Source organism: Myripristis murdjan, chromosome 12 (assembly GCF_902150065.1).
Source record: "Myripristis murdjan chromosome 12, fMyrMur1.1, whole genome shotgun sequence".
Lineage (NCBI taxonomy): Eukaryota > Metazoa > Chordata > Actinopteri > Holocentriformes > Holocentridae > Myripristis > Myripristis murdjan.
Window position 1 is genome coordinate 4,334,677 of NC_043991.1, and position 17,458 is coordinate 4,352,134.

Genomic DNA, 17,458 nt, shown 5'->3' on the forward strand with positions numbered 1-17,458 from the left:
CTACAGGTTCTCTCCAGTGTGGATTCTCATGTGTCGCTTGAGGGTTCCTTTCTCTGCAAACGCTGTACCACAGAGTGAGCAGGGGAACGGTTTCTCTCCAGTGTGGATTCTCATGTGTCGCTTGAGGGTTCCTTTCTCTGCAAACGCTGTACCACAGAGTGAGCAGGGGAACGGTTTCTCTCCAGTGTGGGTTCTCATGTGTGCCTCGAGGGTTCCTTTCTGCGCAAACGCTGTACCACAAAGGGAGCAGACGAATGGTTTCTCTCCAGTGTGGGTTCTCATGTGTGCCTCGAGGTTTCCTTTCTGCGCAAACGCTGTACCACAAAGGGAGCAGACGAATGGTTTCGCTCCAGTGTGGGTTCTCATGTGTGCCTCGAGGGTTCCTTTCTGCGCAAACGCTGTACCACAAAGGGAGCAGACGAATGGTTTCTCTCCAGTGTGTTTTCTCATATGTCTGTTGAGGGTTCTTTTCCTGGCAAACGCTGTACCACAGAGTGAGCAGGGGAACGGTTTCTCTCCAGTGTGGTTTCTCATGTGTTTGCTGAGGGTTCCTTTCTCAGTAAACCCTTTACCACAGAGTGAGCAGACGAATGGTTTCTCTCCAGTGTGGATTCGCATGTGTTTGTTGAGGATTCCTTTCTCAGTAAACCCTTTACCACAGAGTGAGCAGACGAATGGTTTCTCTCCAGTGTGGATTCTCATGTGTAGCTTGAGGTGCCCTTTACGTGCAAATGCTGTACCACAGAGTGAGCAGGGGAACGGTTTCTCTCCAGTGTGGCTTCTCATGTGTACCTCGAGGGTTCCTTTACGTGCAAACGCTGTACCACAGAGTGAGCAGGGGAATGGTTTCTCTCCAGTGTGGATTCTCATGTGTTTGTTGAGGCTTTCTTTCTGTGCAAATGCTGTACCACAGAGTGAGCAGGGGAATGGTTTCTCTCCAGTGTGGATTCTCATGTGTTTATCGAGGGTTCCTTTACGTGCAAACACTGTACCACAGAGTGAGCAGACGAATGGTTTCTCTCCAGTGTGGATTCTCATGTGTAGCTTGAGGTGCCCTTTACGTGCAAATGCTGTACCACAGAGTGAGCAGGGGAATGGTTTCTCTCCAGTGTGGATTCTCATGTGTTTGTTGAGGATTCCTTTCTCAGTAAACCCTTTACCACAGAGTGAGCAGGGGAACGGTTTCTCTCCAGTGTGGATTCTCATGTGTAGCTCGAGGGTTCCTTTCTGTGCAAACGCTGTACCACAGAGTGAGCAGGGGAATGTATTCTTTCTTGTGTTATTGGTCTTGGAGCAGGAAGCTAGTTTCTCTCCCACATCAGGACTGTCATGATTGAGAGGGACTTCACTCAGTGGGTTTGAACCTGACTGAGCTTCTCTGGTCTCATCCCAGTCATCACTGTCATCAGTCTCAGCCTTAGAGGAGGGTTCTGGGTTCCTGGCTCGTTCCTCTTCACCATCTTCTGCTTCCATCTGTCCAGTGGAGTGGCGGGCGTCTCTGTTCCACTCAGCTTCTTCTTCATCATCCTCACTCTTCAAAGGGACAGCACTGAACGGCAGCTTGGTGATATCCTGAAGCTGCTCTCCCTGCTGATTGGTCCAGAGTTCCTCCTGTTCCTCCTTAATGTCTGAGGACTCAAACTCCAGAGTGGGGGTCCGGTGAAGCTGCTCAGGGGGAACCTCTTCTTTACACACTACTGGAAAAAAAACACACAGACACACACAATTATGCTTGGAAGCTGACCCGAGCCTGTCAGCATCACTTCATGTCAGCATAATCCCTACTAAAGCTTTTGTAAAAAAAAAAAAAAAAAAAAAACAGATATGGTGACAATCAACACTTGGTTTTTTGTTTGTTTTGTAATTAGGTGAGAAAAAGGTTGTTTCTTATTCTCAGCTAATTCCAGTTTCCTCCATGATTGCTGGGCAACCAAAGATCAGATGTCCCTTAACTTTCTCCACCTGAGCCCCTATAAAAACTTGTTTGTACATGGTTCTGATAACCTCACCGCCTCACTTGATGAGTTTATTGGCTGACTTCACTCTAACATTAAACCTGCCGCTGAGAATCTCGGTGTCATCTTTGACCAGTTCATGTCTTCATGTCTCGAAGCTTGTCCAGTGTTTTCTTTAAATGAGAAACATCACAAAAATAGCTTGTCTTCTAGAGACCTTGAACTTCTGATTCACACTTTGATTTAGTCCTGTCTACATTATTGTTATTCCCTCTACACACAAGCCTCAGTAAAGCCGCCTCAAATATTTTACAGTTGGTCCAGATTATTAACTAGAACGAGCTGCAGGTCCCACATCACCTTGTTCTGGCTTCCTTTCATCACCTCCAAAATTTACAAAAACTAGTTGTTCTCCTCCTGTGGTATTCAGTCAGAAGGAAATCCTGCTGGTTTGAGCCCAGAATCACAATCTTCTCCTCAGCATCTGGACTTTGAAGAGACGTTGCTGTGACTTGGGTCCAGTGTAAATTTTGACAGCCATTTTAATTTTTAGTCTTAGTCACATTTTAGTCATTGCTGTCCTTAATAGTTTTAGTCTAGTCTTCGTCGATGAAAATTAAAGAGTTTTGTTTCGTTTTGGTCATTAGTTTTAGTCATGTATATACACACACACACACACACACACACACACACACACACACACACACACACACACACACACACACACACACACACACACACACACAAAAACATCTTTTAGTATATACACTACTCACAAAAAGTTAGGGATATTTGGCTTTCGGGTGAAATTTAAGGAAAATGTAAAAAGTTCATGCTATAGTGATATTATATCATGAAAATAGGGCATTTAAGTAGAAGCATACACTGGTAATTCCTTCATCTCAAACAATTACTGAAACAAATGCCAACAACAGTGGTGGATATACCACAACAAAAAATGTCAGTGTCAATAACTTGTCATGTGCCCTTGAGCATCAATAACAGCTTGACAACGACGTCTCATGCTGTTCACAAGTCGACTTATTGTCTGCTGAGGCATGGCATCCCACTCTTCTTGAAGGGCGGCCCTCAGGACATTGAGGTTCTGGGGTACAGAGCTCCGAGCCTCTACACGGCGACTCAGCTGATCCCATAGGTTTTCTATGGCATGGAGGTCTGAGAAAGTGCAGGCCACTCCATTTGAGGTACCCCAGTCTCCAGCAGCCGTTCCCTAATAATACGACCTCGATGAGCTGGAGCATCAAACACCTGATGTGAATTTTGCTGTTAAACTCCTTGTGAGAGAACAGCAACTTGTGCAAAAAGTACTGAAACATTGAACAGTTGGACATGTGCATTCAAAAGTTTACAGAAGGTCACATTAACTTCACCTGTAAAGGTTATGCATTTTAGCTTCATCCTGAAATTTCACCCGAAAACCGAATATCCCTAACTTTTTGTGAGTAGTGTATATATATACACATATACATATATATATACACACACACAAACATATATATATATATATATATATATATATATATATTTATATATTTATATATATATCTATATATATCTATATATATTTATATTTATATATATATATATATATATATATATATATATATATATATATATATATATACACACATCCATCTATCTATCTATCTATCTATCTATCTATATATATATATATATATATATGTGTACATATGTACATATATATACAGTACAGGCCAAAAGTTTGGACACACCTTCTCATTCAATGTGTTTTCTTTATTTTCATGACTTTTATGTTGTAGATTCTCACTGAAGGAATCAAAACTATGAATGAACACATGTGGAGTTATGTACTTAACAAAAAAAGGTGAAATAACTGAAAACATGTTTTATATTCTAGTTTCTTCAAAATAGCCACCCTTTGCTCTGATTACTGCTTTGCACACTCTTGGCATTCTCTTGATGAGCTTCAAGAGGTAGTCACCTGAAATGGTTTTCACTTCACAGGTGTGCCTTATCAGGGTTAATTAATGGAATTTCTTGCTTTATCAATGGGGTTGGGACCATCAGTTGTGTTGTGCAGAAGTCAGGTTACTACACTGCCGACAGCCCTATTGGACAACTGTTAAAATTCATATTATGGCAAGAACCAATCAGCTAACTAAAGAAAAACGAGTGGCCATCATTACTTTAAGAAATGAAGGTCAGTCAGTCCGGAAAATTGCAAAAACTTTAAATGTGTCCCCAAGTGGAGTCGCAAAAACCATCAAGCGCTACAACGAAACTGGCACACATGAGGACTGACCCAGGAAAGGAAGACCAAGAGTCACCTCTGCTTCTGAGGACAAGTTCATCCGAGTCACCAGCCTCAGAAATCGCAAGTTAACAGCAGCTCAGATCAGAGACCAGATAAATGCCACACAGAGTTCTAGCAGCAGACCCATCTCTAGAACAACTGTTAAGAGGAGACTGCGCCAATCAGGCCTTCATGGTCAAATAGCTGCTAGGAAACCACTGCTAAGGAGAGGCAACAAGCAGAAGAGATTTGTTTGGGCCAAGAAACACAAAGAATGGACATTAGACCAGTGGAAATCTGTGCTTTGGTCTGATGAGTCCAAATTTGAGATCTTTGGTTCCAACCGCCGTGTCTTTGTGAGACGCAGAAAAGGTGAATGGATGGATTCCACATGCCTGGTTCCCACTGTGAAGCATGGAGGAGGAGGTGTGATGATGTGGGGGTGTTTTGCTGGTGACACTGTTGGGGATTTATTCAAAATTGAAGGCACACTGAACCAGCATGGCTACCACAGCATCCTGCAGCGACATGCCATCCCATCCGGTTTGCGTTTAGTTGGACGATCATTTCTTTTTCAACAGGACAATGACCCCAAACACACCTCCAGGCTGTGTAAGGGCTATTTGACCAAGAAGGAGAGTGATGGAGTGCTGCGGCAGATGACCTGGCCTCCACAGTCACCGGACCTGAACCCAATCGAGATGGTTTGGGGTGAGCTGGACCGCAGAGTGAAGGCAAAGGGGCCAACAAGTGCTAAACACCTCTGGGAACTCCTTCAAGACTGTTGGAAAACCATTTCAGGTGACTACCTCTTGAAGCTCATGGAGAGAATGCCAAGAGTGTGCAAAGCAGTAATCAGAGCAAAGGGTGGCTATTTTGAAGAAACTAGAATATAAAACATGTTTTCAGTTATTTCACCTTTTTTTGTTAAGTATATAACTCCACATGTGTTCATTCATAGTTTTGATGCCTTCAGTGAGAATCTACAATGTAAATAGTCATGAAAATAAAGAAAACGCATTGAATGAGAAGGTGTGTCCAAACTTTTGGCCTGTACTGTATATATATGTATATACACTACTCACAAAAAGTTAGGGATATTTGGCTTTCGGGTGAATTTTACGGAAAATGTAAAAAGTTCACGCTACAGTGATATTATATCATGAAAGTAGGGCATTTAAGTAGAAGCATACACTGGTGATTTCCTCATCTCAAACAATTTCTTGAAACAAAAGCCAAAAACAGTGGTGGATATACCACAACAAATAATCTCAATGTCTCAATAACTTGTCATGTGCCCTTGAGCATCAATTACAGCTTGACAACGACGTCTCATGCTGTTCACAAGTCGACTTATTGTCTGCTGAGGCATGGCATCCCACTCTTCTTGAAGGGCGGCCCTCAGGACATTGAGGTTCTGGGGTACAGAGCTCCGAGCCTCTACACGGCGACTCAGCTGATCCCTTAGGTTTTCTATGGGATTCAGGTCTGGAGAAAGTGCAGGCCACTCCATTTGAGATACCCCAGTCTCCAGCAGCCGTTCCCTAATGATGTGACCTCGATGAGCTGGAGCATTGTCGTCCATGAAGATGAAATTAGGCCTGTGTCGTTCATGCAGGGGCACAATGACTGGATTAATGATGTTATTCAGGTAGTATGGGCTTGTCACTGTACCATTCACAAAGTGTAGGGCAGTTCTGTACTGACTAGACACACCTGCCTACACAGTAACACCACCACCACCAAAGGCTCGTCTGGTGACAACAGTGGCTGATGCATAGCGCTCTCCTTGACGTCTCCAACATCGTTGGCGGCCATCATTTCTGCTCAACATGAATCGGCTTTCATCAGAGAACAGCACTGAGGCCCACTGGTCCCTCGTCCAGCGTAAATGCTCCCTGGCCCATGCAAGACGATGACACCTGTGCCTGGTGGTGTGGTAAGGTACCCTTGCAGGTCGTCTAGCATGCAGACCATGCTGATGTAAACGGTTTCGAATGGTCTGACGTCCCACTTGGGTGCCTCTCACCTCCCTTAAACGTGCCTGGAGTTGAGTGGCATTCATCATCCGCTTCCGCAGGGCACTGTTCACAATGAAGCGGTCATCAGTGTGGGATGTGGCCAAAGGACATCCACTTCTATGCCTTTCTGTGACTCTTCCAGTCTCTCTGTATCTCTGTTGCAACCTGCTGATGACACTCTGTGACACTCTAAGCTCAGTGGCCACTTTCGTCTGAGAACATCCTGTTTGAAGCCTCGCAATGGCGAGATGCTGCTGATCAATTGTTAGGTGTCGTCTTGGTCTCATGATGTCAAAATGTGAACAGCATGATGAGGAGGACTGTTTAAATACCAATTCTAATTGAACCAGGAAATTTATTGGTCGATTCATGGATCAAACACCTGTTGTCAATTTTGCCATTAAGCTCCTTGTTAGAGAACAGCAACTTGTGCAAAAGGTACTGAAACACTGAACAGCTGGACATGTGCATTCAAAAGTTTACAGAAGGTCACATTAAGTTCACCTGTAAAGGTTATAATGCATTATAGGTTCATCCTGAAATTTCACCCGAAAGCCGAATATCCCTAACTTTTTGTGTGTGTGTATATATATATATATATATATATATATATATATATACATATATATATATATATATAGATAGATAGATAGATAGATATACATAGATAGAGAGAGAGAGAGAGAGAGAGAGAGAGAGAGAGATGTGTATATATATATATGTGTGTGTGTGTGTGTGTGTGTGTGTATATATATATATATATACCGTATATTAGCTTACCCAAATTTAAGACAAAAATACAGACGTTACTGCTCTTATTAAAGAGCCTAAATTTTATGTTTAGGTAAAGCACCAAAGTAATGGTAAGAGAAAGAGAGAAAGAAAAAAAAAACAGCAGAAAGAGAGGGAAAAAGAAGAGCGGTGGGCTGATGTTAGAGAAAAAAAAAGGAAAAGGGGCAGAACAAATATATGTTGCCTAACATTTATAATCCCCTCTGCAAAACACTAAGAAAATCGCCCTCCATCTCAGCGGTTAAAGTATTTCTGAGAAAGAAACAAAAGAGAGAGAGAAAAAGGGGATAATATTTAGTCTGTAAATCCTAGCAAACCATCCTATAGGCTTATAATTAGCCACTGATTCCGCGATGCTGTATAGAGCAGCCTAATAACATTTACTTGTCCTTCACTGTAACTTTTTTACCATCAATAAACGCCGCAGCACCTCTGAAGCCTGCTCTCCTCCCATCCTTCCTCGCCTGCTCCACCAGCGGCCACAGCTTGTTCCTCGCGTCTTTAACTTGTTGTGTCAGGTCCTCCATTATTCGGATTTTCCTTTCTTTAAGTAAGCCAGAGGTTCTGGCGTCCTTCCAGATCTTGACTCTGTGAAACCGTGACAGGAACTGGACAATGTTCTCATGTTCTTCTTGTTCGTTTCCCCAATCCTTTTGGGGAATTCGCTTTCCTTCAAAAGTGGCGCAGACGCCCCACAATGCAAAGCGGCGTGACGTTCCCTCACATTCTCTATTGTGATGCCCACTAAAGTGTGATCACATTTGTGGTAGTTTTTTGTAATTTCATAATTCATCCTTTCTTGAGTATTTGTTAAGGGGTGTTCAACCTGTTTCCACCAACTTTGCACTAAAATATGTCATGTACATATCAGGAGTAATTAACGTGATCACCAGCAGGGGGCAGTGTGGCGTCTACTAGGCCCCAGGGGCTTTACGTCAGTTTGGTCCGCTTTGCAGCTTTCCTCTTTCTGCTGAGTGAGAAGACAAACAGACGTGGAGTTTCTCTGTCTCATTCATTTCTCCTGTTTACAGGTTGGTGGAATAGTAGATTAAGAAAAGTAACTGAAGTGCAGTATATTAACATGTCGCTGAATGTTTTAATGTCCGGTATTAAGCTTGTTTTATGAAGATGTGGACATATATGTGTACAGTGTAGAAGCTGTATTTTCTACCCCTGCGTTCCAAATCGCATACTTATACTTTTTACTTTTAGTATGTACTGCAGCTGCCCTTAAAAAGTATGTAGTTTAGTATGTACTGGGACATACTAATTATTTTTTACCCTACTAAATAGTATGGTAGTATGGGTATTGGAACACAGGGCAAGAGTATCTTGCTGCAGGCAAGATGGCGGACATGGGCACCGCCATACATCCAATCTATACCGGAAGTTTCTTCTTCGTGTAATTTATGGTCCATACCGATGCCGGAAGTCTCAAGCGGAAGTTAGTTAATCGCTACTCCGACCAAAAATAAAAATAAAAGCATAAAAAACACGAACGTTTACAAATAATTCTACGGATTTTTTGGCAGTTACATGTTTATCGTAAACGTGACTAGTTGTTTTTTTTTTTTTATAACTTTATTTAGTCATCTGAAAAATACAACATTTAAGGCACCATTTGTGTATCCATTATCCAAAGTTTTTTTTTTTTTTTTTTTTTTTTTTAATTATTATTATTATTTCACAAGATCATGTACAAACAACATGGCTTACATTTTTTTTAACATTCCAAAAATTATCCATTATCCAAAGTTGAAACAGCTTTCAGACAAAGAAAATAGAACAATCATAATAACAGCAACAACAACAACAATAATAATAATAATAATAAAAACAACAACAACAACAGAAAAGGAAAGCCAAAGATGTGAGAGTCTTAATCTAGGAGGGTAAACAAATCCATTAAAGAAAAGAGTGTTCGGGCGTTTTTGTTAGACATGTAATATACAGATTTTTAGAATAATTTGAGATTATTTAGCCATCTGCTGATGTGGGGAATTGACTAGTTACCGTATTGATCTGAATATAAGACGATATTTTTTCCATTGAAAATGCCCTGAAAAAACGCCCTCGTCTAATATTGGGGGTCTAAGCAAATACACATGTATTGTACTTGCATATGTTCCGTGCTTGAATACAGCACACTTCCCCTGCTCTGGCACTGGAAGGGGTGTGCTCCAGCACGGTACGGGCGTTCATGCACGAGCACATGCACGGTCATGCACGCAGCGCGTGAACCTGGATACAACATAAATCATGCAACTTTCCTCCTGCCTCCGCAAAATCGTTTAATGCGCAGTGCGATTACCGGCGATTGGCCGCGTTGCGCAATCAATAATCAACCATGTTGTCTGTGTCGCTGTCCATGGTGCTGCTGCAACCGCGTATAAACAAAAGTTGATTTATGATGAAAGGTATATATGGCAGTCTGTGTGCACCGCGCACCTGTCAGATCCGGCAGACCTAACGGGGAGTGCGGTGCTGCACTGTGTGCGCCGCCACCCGGTTGAATGTAGCAGCCAGCTGACACGCCGCTCCGGCTGTCAGTTGGACGCTTTCTGAAGTTACCTCCAAAACTGTCAAGGTAAATAAACATCCCTTAACCCTGGCCCTGAGTGCAATGTGAGACGGTGGCGGTCTCAGAAAGAAGAGCTTAAAAAATGCCCACAGCCAGAGAAGGGCTTTTCGTGGTCCAAAAACTGGTCGATTAGACGAGATTGACAGGAGGGTGTGCGATTTTGTGAATGAGAAACGTAGTGAAGGACTGCCCGTTACGAGGGCTGTGATGCAGCAAAAAGCACTTGCTCAACATACCCCGCACTGAGTTTAAAGCTAGCATGGGCTGGTGTCGCAGAATATCCATATAACAAGTATATTTCCGAAAAAGAGGGGTCGTCTTAAAATCACGACCCGGCTCATGAGCCGTGACAAAAAGTGGAGGTACACAGTGTTTAACGTAAAGAGTTAAGATTTATTAACATAAAGTAACCAAAAACATACTAAAGTTGTGAAGTGTGAGAATCTGTAATGTCAGTGTGTCTGCTGATGGATGTGTGAACAAATGGTGAGTGCGGGGTGTTGTGTAAGAGAAATAAAACTAAATCAGGCCAAAGCCAACCAAAGAAAAGACGTGGTGCCATCAGGGTGGATAAGAGGGAGAATGAGGGAAGGAGAGGGGGCCTTTTAACCCCTGGGAGCCTGGCCAGGTGCTCCCAATTGGGAAGACTAGTCTCCACCCACCAGCAGCCTGCAACAGGGAGAAACACACAACAACAGACAGGGGGAAAACACATAACCACGCCCAGCAGGCCCTGCTAGGCAGGAGGCCGTCACACCCCCCTCCATAAGAAAGGGGTTCCAACCCCGGAACCACAAATAATCAAAGTATCTCTAACCATTAAATAAGTTCTTGCAAGCTAGACATAAATTATCACATAAATATACATTTTTTTTTTTTTCAAACGAACTACTAACCTGACATTTTTTCATCCGTGGGTGCAACTCAGCACTTGTACACACCCCCTCCCCCTCAGCAACCTGGTACCAGTAAGAAGCAGTTTAAGAAAGGGAAAGTTAAGCACAAGGAAAAGTTACACTGAGGACATGCAGGTTGTTACAGTTACTACGGTCCTACTGAGGAGCTCTGGACAGCGCGTCTGCCACCACGTTGTCAGAACCCTTGATGAACTTAATGTCTAGCCAGTAGGACTGCAGGAATAAAGACCATCTTCCTAAACTCTGGTTTGGACATTGCAGAGAATTAAGGAAGGTTAAGGGATTGTGTTTGGTGTAAACAACAAGTGCAACACCACATCCCACATAGACATCAAAATGTTTCAGGGCCCAAATGAGTGCAAGCGCTTCTTTCTCTACCGTGGAATAGTTTAACTGGTAGGAGTTGGATCTCTTTGAAAAGCTCACGGGTTTCTCAAAACCAGCTTGCAAGAGGACTGCGCCCGCTCCCACGTGACTAGCGTCCACTTGGAGTGAGACCGGACGGTCAAACCGCGGGGCCGCCAAAACTGGAGCATTAGTCAAAAGCGCTTTTACACGCTCAAAAGCCTGTTGGCAAACAGGGGTCAACACAAAAGTTACTTTACCCTTCAGCAAATCAGTAAGTGGCGCTACCACTTCAGAAAAATTTCTGCAACAACTTCTGTCAGAATCAAGCCCAGGCAACCCATCCTCGACCTCTGCTGCCACAGGCTGAAGAGCAGAAATTGTGCGCAGCGGGTAAGCAGCTGGGTATCTGGTGGACTGACACATCACTGTGAGAAGGTAAACTGCGCCAGAACGAGAGCGAGGCAGTGGACCCACACAATCAATTTTTACATGTTCAAAAGGCTGCGCTACAGCTGGAATTGGAAACAGAGGAGCAGGTGCTATACCCTGGTTGGGCTTACCAGTGAGTTGGCAGGTGTGACAAGTTTTAATATAAGCGGCAACATCCTTTTTCACACGCGGCCAAAAGAAATGCCGCAGCAACCGGTCATAGGTTTTCCGGACACCCCAGTGCCCAGCATCATCGTGGGCCAGCTTCAGCACAGGCTCACGATACTTACAAGGCAACACAATCTGAAGGATGGGGTCTCCAATGAAACTGTCACCGTGGGGCACCCACTTCCGGACCAACAATCCACCATGCATAAAATAACACCGTGAGTTATTTTTTACCTCCTCTGCAGGTAGCACTTGTTCAAACAACTCTCCCAGAGAGAGATCAGCTCGCTGCTCAGCCTTTAGGTCTTCCTGAGAGATCTCCAAAGGAACACCAGACAAAGAAAATGCACACAACTCTGAGACATCAGCCTCCAACTTCTCAGCACTGGACACATCTGAAATGCCACTCGTCATAGAGCGCGTTACCGCACAAGCAGTAAAAACGTCTGGGAAGTTCACTTCACTGTCATCAGGCTGCTTCCTCACCAGCGGAACAGATGACACCACCGGAGGCGGTGGCGGCGGAGCATCAGCCCACACACGATCTCCTGCCACACCATTCCCCAAAATCAGTGTGATGCCCTGGATAGGCAGCGCCGGACGCACACCAACAGCCACCTGGCCCTCAAAGAGATCCGAATGCAGCATGACGTTATGCAGCGGCACCTGCAACACTTTCATGCCCATTCCCAAGACAGGAACGGAGCACCCAGTGTCGCTCTCTTCTGAGAATGGCAACACTGAGGCCTGGATGAAAGAATCAAAAGCGGCAGTATCCCGCAAGATTTTCACTGGCACTTTAACAGCACTACCTACCAAGGAAACAAAACCATCAGACACAAAAGGGAGGAACGAATCAAGTTCATCAGGTAAGGCTTTCGTTTGCTTCTCAGCACTTACCACATGCACAGCAGACAACGTAGGCTTAGACACAGCCACACAAGCACCCTTTGCCTGTCCCACAGGACCAGTCTGTTTAGACTTGTTCTTAAGGGCAAAACAGTCTGCCTTCCAGTGCCCTTTTTTATGGCAAAAATTACAGATTTTATCAGAATTTCTCAGGCCACGCTCTCCCATGTCAGATCTACCTGTGTGGGCAGAAGAAAACGGGCCGCCTGCGTCAGTGTTCTCCACAAAACCAACACTGTGCGCGCGTAACTCCCTTGGATTACGCCTGTGAGTTAAAACGTAGTCGTCGGCTAGAGCAGCCGCTGCAGCAGCAGTTTTCACTTTCTGATCGCCGATGTACGTGGCAATACTCTCAGGGATTGAGTTCTTAAACTGCTCCAGCACAATTAAATCGCACAGTTGGTCAAAGTTCTCTACCTTCAAAGCAGAACACCAGCGCGTAAAGTCGACGCACCCAAAGGGGTAACGCCGCTATACCTATCTAGGGGATTACACACCCGAAAAAAAACCTTCAGCACCAGCCGACTCTCACTAATACCCCAGCACCATGCAAAACAACAAAAGCAACCAACTTTTAAACATTAAACAACTTACCAAACACTGTATAACTCCAGAGTGCGTAAACAACCACTCAAGGTTTCCAAATTACGCTCAACAGCTGCGCTGTGGGAACCCCGATGACGTCAGCTCATTCACAACTTCGGAGCCCATTCACAAATCACTACTTACCGATCGCGTACCTGGCTGCGCACACCAGGACCAAAACCAGTAATCAGCGCACACTCGCAACAACAAACCAAGAGACATGCGTGATCTAATTCACAATTCAACCACATTACCAAAGTCTCTATACAAACCGGGAAAAGACGAGCCCCCAATTTGTCACGACCCGGCTCATGAGCCGTGACAAAAAGTGGAGGTACACAGTGTTTAACGTAAAGAGTTAAGATTTATTAACATAAAGTAACCAAAAACATACTAAAGTTGTGAAGTGTGAGAATCTGTAATGTCAGTGTGTCTGCTGATGGATGTGTGAACAAATGGTGAGTGCGGGGTGTTGTGTAAGAGAAATAAAACTAAATCAGGCCAAAGCCAACCAAAGAAAAGACGTGGTGCCATCAGGGTGGATAAGAGGGAGAATGAGGGAAGGAGAGGGGGCCTTTTAACCCCTGGGAGCCTGGCCAGGTGCTCCCAATTGGGAAGACTAGTCTCCACCCACCAGCAGCCTGCAACAGGGAGAAACACACAACAACAGACAGGGGGAAAACACATAACCACGCCCAGCAGGCCCTGCTAGGCAGGAGGCCGTCACAGGGTCGTCTTATATTCAGATCAATACGGTATTTTGACTCTGCAAGTTTATAGGCTACTGTAAAACTCAGAAGTTAGTAAGCCTACACTAATCACTAAGTTTTAATGTTAATGTGTCATGAATATAACTTTAACAACGTTATAAATACAAATGTCAATATTATGTTTGTGTGGTGGTGGTGGTAGGGGGGTCCACCCTCACACACATGCACACACACACTCAATTGGACTGAATAATAGCTAATTTTGAATAGACTGAATTCTCATATTAAATAAACTGAGGATTAATAAAATGAGAATTTACACCACCAAATTAACTGAAGACTTTCAGATTAGGCAGCAGTTGCAACATGCACAGTCACCTGATTGGTCGATTATTTGCCATGTTAATTTTATCAGGAGTAAAGCACTGAGTGTTAATGGGGGTGTTTTCAGAACAAACAGTTTCACTGTCTTCAGAACACCCCCCTTGTTTTCACAATTTTGGATTAGCCCAACCCGCTGGTGGAGACAGATAGGCCGGTATGTTCTGAATTGAAGAAAAAGTTAGGTCTGGTTTTCCGACTGTTTGCTTAATTAAGAACGTTTAGTGAACATTCAGTCCTCTACCATGTCAAAGACGTCGTCAGTGTGGCAGCATTTTACCAAAATAGATGGGAAAAAAAGTCAAAAGCAAACTTTGCAAACAACAGTTTGCGTATCACAGCTCAACAACCAACATGGCATATCACCTAAAACGGTAAACTAACATGTCTGTGTTAGGTTGCTTCGTCAGTTTTGAGTATAAACATATCAGAATTGACATATTTCAAAGTTTTAGTCTAATCGTTTTATAAATGCAGGCGCACACACCCGCGATGACGGCAACTTGACATAAATGGAAATCATAGGCTATGATATTGCGTAGGTGCACGTGATGCAACGCTGTCAGAGCCGACCGACTCCAGTGTGTCATTCACAAACCTGCCAACATCTGAGTAGTAAAATCCGGGAGATTTTTGTGGTGGGGAGCAGCAAAAGATGTGCGGGGTTATTAGTGCCTGCCGAATCAGTTAAGATTTACAACACATCCAGGTTTTTAATAACTAGTCAGTAAACTCGGCATTGTAGGACACAGGCTGATAAATGTGCACTTTTATTTACAGTTAAACATTTCGCCGTGTGTTTCAGCTTCTGTTAAACTAACGGAGCTGCGGCGGCTTTCGGTCTCAGCTTTCAAAATAAAACCTTTTGTTATTGTGCATTTTTCATTATTATTAACAAACAAAATTGGGGCTTGTAAATTACTGGGGATTCCTGGGAGAAAAGACAAAACGGGAGGGCGGCAGGAGATGAGAAACCTGGGAAAAACGGGAGTGTTGGCAGTTATGGCCAGATACTGCAATAAATACCCCCCACAATCTGACTTGTTTCCTTCACTGTAAGATCAGGAGATTAGCGGGAGAAATTACTGACCGGGAGCATTGCGGGAGAGTCTCCCGCATGAATCGGGAGAGTTGGCAAGTATGATCATTCAGTGCAAAATAATTAGGTCAAAAACGATTTAATGTACTGCAAATACTTGTTGTTTATGTTTATGTATAATTCAGTTAGGCGGAGAACGCTAGCAGGCAGGCTACTGTTCAGTTAATTAATCTAGAAATAGTAATTTTTTTTTTTTTTGTATTCCCGCTGCCCCCCGATTAGTCGACTTTTGATGTTTTGGTGGGTGATTATCAGTTTACATGGATGCAGGATGCCGTGCTTTACTCCCGCTGCTCTCAGCTGGTTTTTGACATCTTTGAAGGCTGCTCTCCTCTTCAACAGGTCGGCCGAAAAATCCGGGAAGATATGTATTTTCGTCCCCTGGAATTTCAAACTCCCAGCTGCTTCCCCGGCAAGTCGAATAATAGTTCTCTTGGTTTCCAGGCTAAACAGCCTGGCAATCATACATCTTGAGCCAGTTGATTGGGGTCCGGTGCGGTGCACAATATTCACACATGGCTGCTGCCCGAGTTTGTCGGCACCAAACATTTCCCTCAAAAAGTTGTTCATGAAGGCAGTTGGCTGTCCCCTCTCAACACCGCTAGGAATCCCAGTAATGATATTAAATTTACGGCTGTGGTCTTCAATTTGTTGAATTTTCTCTCGCAGTGTGATGTTTTCTGAGAGTAGATTGGCACATTTTTTCTCCACATCAATCAACCGTCGGTCATTGTCTGTAACTGCCTCTTCCACCGCTCATAACTTTGAAGATGTTTCTTTCATTGTCTCTTGTAGAGAGTCAATTGACTCCTTTATCGGCTGCAGTTTTACATCAAACGCCGTGACAATCTCCTCTCGAATAACCTCTCGTATAATCGAGGTGAGCTCAGTGCGATCTGTGACTGAGGAGTTCATAACAGAGTTGCTTCGTAAATTCCGATCTTTCGCCGACATTCTGCGCTTCAGGATACAATGTCTTTTTGAGAGTTCAGATTATTACTTTGTATTGTGTCAATGACTTAGATCAGTCAAATTAAATGTCTTTAAGAGGGGAGCGTCGGAGACGCACTCACTCCATGCCGCTGGAATTCTGCATTTTTTCAGACTTCCTGATTGATTCAGACTTGCGAATTGACTGGACCATCCTGTCGTCTGGCCCTGGCCTTTAATCCTGTGGGCGTGAACGCAAACACTTTTCATACCTTTTGTTCCCGTTCCGAATGGCATCCAACCTGATCACTGCGTCACAATAGCTTCCCCCACCTTTTGTTCTCTGCCTATTTACATACCGTCTGTAGTCACTGTATAAAGGCCTTCCTGCTTCGGTCAGTTCACCAGTGTGCCGGTGTACTTCAATTAACTCACATCATTGCAGCAGACTTAGACTGGACTACAATGGTTTTAAAGAACAACATTTTCAGAATCGGAATCATCAGCCGAGGAAGAAAATAAACAAAAACTCATTTCTGAGTCTGTTTTTCTTTGGGTCAAAGCAGCGAAACGTCGGATCTCTTGCAGACGGCAGGAAGTGGAGGACCAAGTTTGTGAAGATGTCTGAACTCTGCGAGCTGAGATCGCAGGTGATGCGGCGACAAACTGCAACCGCCGAGGAGACGCTGGATCTGCCGGAGGAGACGCTGGCCGAGTACGAGCTGCAAAAGGTGGAGAGGCAGCAGAGGCTCCTGGACGCCATCTTGCTGCAGGAGGTGCCACTGCAGAGAGGTTCGTAACTTTTAAACGCCATTTTCACATCACCGACTCACCTGGACCCTGACAGGCGAGGCTAACCGCCATTTAAGATTCAAAAGAAAACACAGAGACAATCTGCAGCATCTGTGAGATAATGATATAAATATCAATGCATGATAATAACAACTAATGATATCAATATCAATGCATGATAATAACAACTCTAAATGACTAACTTCACAGGCTAATATCATGTTAGCGGGTCTGTTCAGCCACAACTTTCAGATCATTTTAAAAACAAATCGTTTATTCTGAATGCAAATGATTTATCATCATATTTGCTGACAGACAGCCATTAATAGCAATTTCCGTATTTTACCACACAACCTGGCGCCTTGTCTGTCTGTGCCTTCATCCGTTTATCGGTGCTGTCGCCTCTTAGAGAATCAAGAATAAGAATTTCCCAGTTCGGGATCAATAAAATAAATCTATCTATCAAAAACCAAGAATTTTAAGAAATGAAGTTAAAGTGGCTGCTGTGGATCACACAGGCCTCTGTACGACGGAGTACCAGGGTC

The 17,458-nt window shown here is 43.8% G+C and overlaps 2 protein-coding genes across 2 annotated transcripts in view; one reads left to right on the forward strand and one right to left on the reverse strand.

Annotated features, from left to right (window-relative positions):
• Positions 1-17,458, reverse strand: part of LOC115369348 (gastrula zinc finger protein XlCGF57.1-like) — a 20,185-nt gene continuing 2,727 nt past the window's right edge. Inside the window, exon 2 of the mRNA XM_030065939.1 lies at positions 1-1,269. Within this exon, the coding sequence (XP_029921799.1) occupies positions 1-1,206 (1,206 nt within the window). The 5' untranslated portion in view covers positions 1,207-1,269. The remainder of the gene's footprint in view (positions 1,270-17,458) is intronic.
• The window catches only part of LOC115369351 (gastrula zinc finger protein XlCGF8.2DB-like), a 21,112-nt gene continuing 11,711 nt past the window's right edge, over positions 8,058-17,458 (forward strand). Inside the window, exon 1 of the mRNA XM_030065942.1 lies at positions 8,058-8,095. The gene's annotated coding sequence lies outside the window, so the exon portion shown is untranslated. The remainder of the gene's footprint in view (positions 8,096-17,458) is intronic.